At 36.7% G+C, this 8,353-nt stretch overlaps 3 protein-coding genes across 3 annotated transcripts in view; 1 reads left to right on the top strand and 2 right to left on the bottom strand.

Annotated features, from left to right (window-relative positions):
* LOC113497518 (transcription factor p65-like) overlaps window positions 1-8,353 on the bottom strand; it is a gene marked incomplete in the record, with an annotated part of 38,169 nt that overhangs the window by 13,880 nt on the left and 15,936 nt on the right. The window contains 2 exon segments of the mRNA XM_026877094.1: window positions 5,710-5,829; window positions 6,797-6,856. Of these exon segments, the coding sequence (XP_026732895.1) occupies window positions 5,710-5,829; window positions 6,797-6,856 (180 nt within the window).
* On the top strand, window positions 3,215-5,295 carry LOC113497523. The gene is made up of 2 exons (XM_026877099.1): window positions 3,215-3,413; window positions 4,457-5,295. Exons 1-2 carry the CDS (start codon window positions 3,242-3,244, stop codon window positions 5,215-5,217), a joined length of 933 nt encoding a protein of 310 aa, XP_026732900.1. The 5' UTR covers window positions 3,215-3,241; the 3' UTR covers window positions 5,218-5,295.
* LOC113497521 (protein ALP1-like) lies at window positions 3,415-5,711 on the bottom strand. The gene is made up of 2 exons (XM_026877096.1): window positions 5,295-5,711; window positions 3,415-4,412 (listed from the first exon to the last, which is right to left on the bottom strand). The coding sequence occupies exons 1-2, from the start codon at window positions 5,585-5,587 to the stop codon at window positions 3,527-3,529; spliced, it is 1,179 nt and encodes a 392-aa protein (XP_026732897.1). The 5' UTR covers window positions 5,588-5,711; the 3' UTR covers window positions 3,415-3,526.

Raw genomic sequence — 8,353 nt, 5'->3', positions numbered from 1 at the left:
ATATTGTATCACGCGTCGTCGTCTGCAGTTCGCGCACTGCGCATTTTACACGGGTGAACTTGTAGTATAATAAATGTTTAGCGTACATAACAAATTGAAGCAACTTGCTATTTATTTTTTCTCGGTTGGCTCTTTAACCAAAATATCGAAAACCTCTGATGATTCACAAACTTAAATATGCATATGAATGGATTTGTGATTATAGTTTCCTTTTCAGACTCCATTACATAATGTGAGGCTAGTGAGTCGCACCGTTATGATATCAAAGCCAAAATTTAAAACTAATGAGAATGAATCACTCCATTAGACAACAAACAACATAGGTACATATGTCGAATTCGTTTCACTTAACAAAAACATATTTTAGACTAGTCGCGAGTGCAACCATGGTACTGAGAGATTCTACTCTGCGATAATACGAAAATACACATCGGCCCTAAAATATAGCTATACATAAAATATAGCTATATACTTGTGGTTGGAATGGATCATAAACAGTCGACTACTGCACACTAGATGGAGGCGAGGTGGATGACCTCGTAGTATTCTGTGACACTCTAGCTATGCGAGCACAGCCCGCCCCCGGACATCAGCTGCCAACATGTCCTAGACTTACGCACATGTATTAATGGCCGATTAACGAAACAATATGACCCTATAGTTTGGAAAACATTTAAAAAAAGTTTCATTTATTCATTTCTCTTCGGTTTTTTTTCGACCTTTAGTGCATTTAATATTTATTTATATCTAGGCTTTGTTCGTTTCTTGACGTTCATGCATCTAGCAATATTCGGGATACTAAATTACTTTTTAAATTTGTTCTCTATTACATCGCGAGAAGTAAGAAATTCTAAAATCCATTTCTAAGAAATTTCGAGTTAACACCTTATTGCGAGAGCTTGATACATAACAACAAAGCTAAAGTGCAAAAGTTGTTAAGTGCCCTAACTTCAGTTTGAACCGTGCAATATAACTGTATAAACTTCACCCTTCGCGATAACCTATGATATGTACGGCAAATATATTGAACGCTTGCGATTGTTACACGCTTTCAGTTCGATGTGTGAGAATCGATTACTATTAGTATCCATAAAAACGGTTTTAATCATAGTTACTAGTACTCGGACTAGTTGCATAGTGATAATATAAGGATGTAGTAGTATTGTCAGACGGTAAATACTTCCTGTAAATATATTGCAATCTGGGAATACAACGTATGACGATCCCAACCGAAGTTATTGGTGAATCATACAATTAATATTTGCTCTCTGCCTACAATGATTCTAATTATAGCCATGTACTAGTAAGAAACTGACTGTAGGATTCTGTAAAATGTAAATGGTCAGTCATTGTAATGGAAGCTAAGGACTAGCTGTTTAACTGGGCAAGATACTCACAGAATTGCATATCCATGCGCAACTGAGATTTCTATAAGGCTGAAGACCTAGACAGTGACACATTGCATTAGTACAGAAAAATTCATTCGTTTTGGTGTGTTCCTATTGAACAAGTGACATGAGGTTAATTTGCCTCTTATTCTTCCCCTCAGTAGAGTTAGTGCTTGGAGAAATGGGATTCGCCAACATGCGATGTAGTTGGAATTGAGGTTAAGGCAATAAGGTTTAATTAAGTGTCCACGTTTTCCTCAAAATTATACAGAAGTTACTTAGACAATTAAAGATAAATGACACGCATTATTACACCTGCGATATTACAACTAACCGTCAGGTAGATAGCAAAAACAAGGGAAAACGTATTCACAATGCGCAAGACAAACACAACAATGGCAGAAATGACAAGCTGAGGTATTGCAACAAAAAATATTTAATGTTACCACTTTAAAATAAAATTACAAATTACAAGTTGATATTTTTTTAATTTATCATGATTAAGACTTGATGTTGTTGTGACATTATTTGAATAATGAATAGTCAAGTTTTATTTTATGGTTACATAACAAATTATAGGAACAGGAAATTAAGTTTTTAATAAAATTCGAAATTAATTACTCTACATTCCTAAGCGTTCAAATTATGCAGATAATATTATCTAATTCACAGGTCACGGACTAACTAATAAAAGTTGTTATTATGAATGGAGTGAATATTTGGCACAGATAAAATTCAAAATGGTACTTTTTACATAATATAATGTATTTTTTTCAGTGATGTTGATTGTAAAGTTACACTTGGTTACAATTAGTTTAGTTTAGTTACAATTAACATGATCCAAAAAAATGGACCGTGGTTTAGGGAATAGTTTCGTCTTTTTTGGGCAGTCTACTAAAAATATAAATTCCTTTTAACCTAGGAACGAAAAAAGGCCCCAAATTTCAATACTAAGTATGCTCAATAAATGGCAAGTTAACCGAGACAGGGTTCTCGGTCAATCAACATGACCTCATGATAAAACGAGGAAAATTGTTGGTGGTATATGTTAGAACAATCGTCGCGTGGTTAACCTACGTAACAATAAAATACAATATTTCTGATAGCTGTTGTAACGGTCAATGAGTAAGAGACTTGCTGTTTAAAGACAGCATGGTATTAACCATTAATTTCTTTCAAAAGATTTTTCAACAGAAAATGAACCGGTTCTAATACAATGTATCTATGACCGTCCTTTACATTATACTAGTTGTTGCCCGCGACTTGCCCGGTATTTTGCAAGAAAATAATATAAATTGAGATGTAAGCTAGACGTAACCCTATCTTATAAGTTGGATCAAGCAACTAAGGGTAGCAAATATGTTTGAAATCGGCAAATAAGTAAAAATGCATTGACTTTACGGCTTATTCTGTTCTATACGTCAGTATCACGAATCCAGTTGTTTGGCTTACATCTTTCATTATTTCTCTGCGTGTTATTTATTTGAGTAGGTATATACTGACCTGAGCGCCTTAGGGCTATATTTCACCGGGACACCATGGCGGCGCAACCAGTCGCCGCTGCCAACAAAATGTATACAGCTCTATAGAGAGTTACTCACCTGGTGTCCGTTTAGTTGCGCAACCAATTTGGCGGCGCGACCAACTCGGACGCGTGCATAGAATGTTACTGGTTGCGCCGCCACGCTGGTCGCGCCACCACTAACTACTATAGCGCGATATGGTGTCTCACTCACTCGGCCGCCAGTCCGGCCGCCAGTGACGCTCCCACCTCATTGCATGCAGCACGTGTCGCGGTTATGTTTATTTTTAACTGCTTATTTAATATCTGAGTAGTTTGTTAACTGCATACGATGGATAATTTCGATACAGAAAGGTTTATTATCGAAATTCAAAGTAGACCATCACTTTGGGATAATTCCTCGTCAGATTATTCCGATAGAGATTTGAAAAAGAAATGTTGGGAGGAAGTTGTAGATTTATTTGGAGAACAGGAGCAAACCGTTGAACAAAAAAAGAGCTTTGGTAAGTAAACAACATTTATTTTTCTGAATGAATTTGTCAATCAATAAATGTTCATGATGCTTCTGGTGTAACATGGAAAGCCAAAAGCTCGTTGTAAGTTGTGTATGTATTTATTAATGAATATAATTATTTTGCCATGAAAGTGGGTTTTCGTTTACAAAATAATGTGTAAAATTATCTCGAGTGGTAGTAGCAGCACGCCCTCCTCTATTGAAATTTTGCTGTGTTGTTGTTTGAAAGCCCATTATTGTCAGAGTATCATCATATGAATATCCATCTCTAGAACGTACAAAATTGTGTAACACACAACATGTTCTCACAATGGATTTTGCTAATTCTGTGTGGACATTTAATGGTCTGTGGAAAATTCTCCATTTATTTGTTAAGATGCCAAATGTGCACTCGATGTAACGGCGAGCTCTCGATAGTCTGTAGTTAAAAATTTTCTTTTCGGCACTGAGGTTGTTTCCTCCGTATGGACGCATAATATTTGTGCTCAACCCGAATGCTTCATCGCCTATAAATACGTAAGGGAAAAGCGTTGGGTTATTTTCTGAAATTTGTAGGGGCTCTGGAATATTTAAAGTATTACTTATGAGTTTCTTATACAATTCAGTTTCTTGGAAAATTGCTGAATCGCTACTTTTCCCATAGGCACCGACGTCTATATAAATGAAATTATAATTAGCGTCACATGCAGCCATCAGCACCAATGAAAAAAAGTGTTTATAGTTATAATACATCGAACCAGAATCAGCAGGTTGAATCAGTCTTATGTGCTTTCCATCGATACTACCGATGCAGTGTGGAAAGTTGGCATGTTTTTCGAAACCATCTGCTATTTTCATCCAGTCATTTGCAGTAGCCGGAAGTGATAAACATGTTTGCAACTTATCCCAAATCACAGCACACACTTCTTTTATTATTGTGCTTAATGTTGTTTGTCCTAGACGAAAGCTATAATGCAATTCTCTCATCGTACATCCACTTGCGAGGTACCTGTAATTAACAAAAAGTAATAAGTGTTATAATTTTATTTCCAGGGTTAGTGTTGCAAAAAAGGTGGAAAAGCATCAGATCATGCTATGCGCGGGAAGTCAAACGTCAAAGAAATGTTAAGTCCGGGTCTGGAGCCACTAACCGCAAAAGCGAATATATATATTTTAAGCAGTTACAGTTTCTACAAAAAGTAGTAGCTATCAGAGAAGAAGGTGAAGAAGAAAAAAATTCGGAGAGCACTGAAGTAGGCGAGCGACCAAAAAAAGCTACAAACAAACGTAAACTAGCAGTAGACGATGATCCTTTTATTCAAGCATTAAATAATTCAATTGAGCAAAGACGCCGTGAGACAACAGAGCAGAGACTACGCGAGACAGCTGAGGTTGACGAAGATCGGCTATTTTTGCTTTCATTGTTGAGCACATTAAAAAATCTACCTCCTCAAATTAAAATGGCTACCAAAATAAAGATGCTAACTTTGTTGAACGATGCGTCAGGTTTTTCTGGTAACAGGACGTTTGATTATACTGGTCCGTCTTTTCGGAATTCTCCAGAAATTAATCCAGGTGGCAGGATGATGAGTCATGACACCTACCATCCTGGTTATTCGACGCAACGGCAAGTGATTGCTACTGAATATCCTGGACCAAGTTATAGGACAAACACGAATTATCAGAATGAACCTATCACAAGTAGTCCTAATTCCCCATATAATTCTATGAATACAATGACATATGCAAGTTCTCCAAGCGACACAAATGATTCACAGGACTCAGAACCACTTATGGATCTATATAGCACTTAAACGTTCATGCTTGTTTGTTTGTCTACATTTTTTAATAAAACTTACTTTAAAAATGTTCATAGTTTGATTTAACTTACCTTAATGTTACAAACAACTTTTCTTCAGGACTGATTGATTTTCTTAATATTGTGTCTTGCTTTAACAAATCATTTTCACACAAAGTCAGTAACTCATCAAAGGACCTCACGGACATTCTCACATAATTAAAAAACTTATCCGGATATCTTCTTAGATCGGCGTATATGTTGACGAATTGTCCTTTCTTACAGCGATCGGCTAAATAAGGATGAACCCACCACTGTTTCTTTTTTCTCTTGAACTCTCTTCTCCTACGTACATACAGCAGTAGTGCTGTCTCTTCAACGTCCATTTTGATACTGTCTCAGTGTGGTGTGGCGACTCTGGTGTCTGTATGGTGTCCAGTTTGGTAGCTTACGGACACCACGGTGGCGCAACTGGTTGCGCCGCCATGGTGTCCCGGTGAAATATAGCCCTTACTGGCCGGCTGCTCGACGATCTCTACGTAGGGCTGGTCGCGGCGCGCCATGCTATCGTCTATGCCGGCGCCTGCGCCCGCGCCGAACGTCGGGTCCGCCAATGTGATCGCCTCAACTGCAACATACGTCGATATATACTTAAACTGTTTTGGTGCCCATTCGTTGTGTCCAAGAGAGTATTCGGACGCCAGACTTATATTAATGATAAAATAAATTTGTATGCTCAAGATAAAGAAACTTCTAGATATACAGATTAACGCCATTACAAGCTATGAATGAATCGATTGCCAGCGTAACGGTCACAACAAGATTATGTCGATTCAATCTATATCTACAGATTAAAGGCGCAGATGTTATGGAATTCGTGTCCGAATCAGAAACGGCACACAATACACATGGAGCCACGAATTAAAAACAAAACATAAACACCGCCGAAGGTCACTCATAAGACGGAACAATTTAGCATTTTAATATAAACGTTCATTGCAAAGTTATAACTTAAAACTTGTTTGAGCTTCGGCAGTGAGCAAGGTCAGTTGGACAAGCTAAATTTTTTGGGTTTATGGTGGCGGAGATAGACAGTGTACCGAGCGAGCTTGTTGCCAAGTGAGAGCGGCAGTATTATCATGCAGTTCGTATCTCTGATTACGAATGAACAACAAAATCGTTTTCATATTCATTGTTGTTCTTGTTTTACGTAAAGGTATGTGACACTGAAGCGTGACCAAGATTTCGGATAAATTTCATGCGTGACGTCTTGAATGACTTTAAAGTATCATTATTCCTTTATGAAGGATTCATCATAGCTTGAAATAGATATTTGAGATTTTATAAGTAATTGACAGGGAATGATGGTGGTGCTGCGGTGACGTTTAGAATAAACGTTTAGCCGACACAATTTGAAAAATATTTTTGGAATTTGAAATGATGATAATATTATTATTTTCACTTAGAGGTTCATTCATCATTCATTTGGTAATCAGTTATGATATGATTACGTATAGGAGATTAGACTGCACGTTTATCCCAAAAGAAAAGCAAAATGTAACGATGATATGAATAAGAGGTAATAATACACTTACAAACATCACTAATATTCAGTTGTTCCTCATTCTCGGCAGTGCCTATAGTTATGGCGCTTTCTGAAAGAGAAAACACAACTTCTAAGTAAAATACTCAAATGTGTATTAATAAATAACAACATAAAACTATATTAAAAGCTAGACTATATTCTACATACTATTTATAAAGTTGAGAAGAAAAAATACATTAACATTTAAAAGCGAAGTGGAAAAGCCTGACATCCATATGTTCCAATAAGCCTTAGAGGAATCAAGATGTGGTTTTTGAAGCTGTCTAGTTAAATTATAGGTTTGAAACAAGGTCAGGGGTCACTACCACCTTTTAAAGACTGTCGTTATGGAAATGTGGCGGGCAACACCGCAACAGAGTGGTGCGGTATGTCCAGAACTACAGGATAACTTTAAAACACAGGTGGTTAGATACCACACAAGTTTGTGATTTAACGAACCGCAACTCCTAGCTGTTCTATCAATCTTTAAGATTGTTAATTAATAACTAAACATATTATTATATAGATATTTTATACCAGCAATGATACATTTGACATTAATATTCCTATCTCGTTATCACAATGAGTAAACAACAATAATAATTATAACTACAACCATCTGGCTTGCATAAATCTTATAGGTAATAATTTGTTTTGTATAGTCTGTCAGAGTAGATAGCACAGGACTTAAAAGAAAAACAATAACATAAAAAAAATTTGGAGTAGAAAGTATAATTTATAGGATGTATGTTTTGATGGATGAATAGTATTTAGCTACTACAAAAAATATACATAGATAGTCACTAAAATTACGCCGAAGGGCTTTATACCTCCTCGAAGTAATTTTATATCAGTTGTGTAAGAGAGAGATGCCGCTCTACACTGTGTATTGCGCTGTCACGCTTTCACAACGCTAATAATATTACTTTACCAAGTGGTGGTAGGCCCCAGATCTAAATAAAACGCATCAAAGTTCACTACAACCAGCTAACTAGGTATAACAAAGCGTGCAGTAGCTGCATTAATATAATTACGCCATTGTATAGCAATAAAAGGCAATAAGTACGCAGAAATATTACATTGAGAGTCATTTATGCGAGCGTGTCGAGATGTGACTTGTTACTAGCTATATCAAACATTAAGTGAGTAACGAGATAGTCTGATGTGTGGTCCTGCGTTATGCTTTCTGTGACTTATACGATTAAATTGTTGAGATTTTACAACAAATCTGTCGGGTAAATATACGATGTGATTTTTTATTTGTTATCAGCAACAAGAAGAAATGTAAAACATAGCTGTTTCTTTTGTATTTGTCTGAAACCCATGTATGGAGTGCCAACAGGTTTATCAAAAACTGCGTGAATGACACTGAGCCGTTTGTTTATTCCTATAAAAACTTTTTCACAAACAATTTAAGTACGTAACATGCACAAAGAGCGAAAAACTGAGTACAAGCATTCGTGGATCACAAGTGCTTATCCTAGCGCGGGGATTGAACCCGCGACACGTCACACGCAGCGGGTGTGGTGATGACCTATACCACTCGGCTATCCATATAATATTGTAG

Source organism: Trichoplusia ni, chromosome 9 (assembly GCF_003590095.1).
Source record: "Trichoplusia ni isolate ovarian cell line Hi5 chromosome 9, tn1, whole genome shotgun sequence".
Lineage (NCBI taxonomy): Eukaryota > Metazoa > Arthropoda > Insecta > Lepidoptera > Noctuidae > Trichoplusia > Trichoplusia ni.
This window is presented reverse-complemented; position numbering and strand designations above follow the sequence as displayed.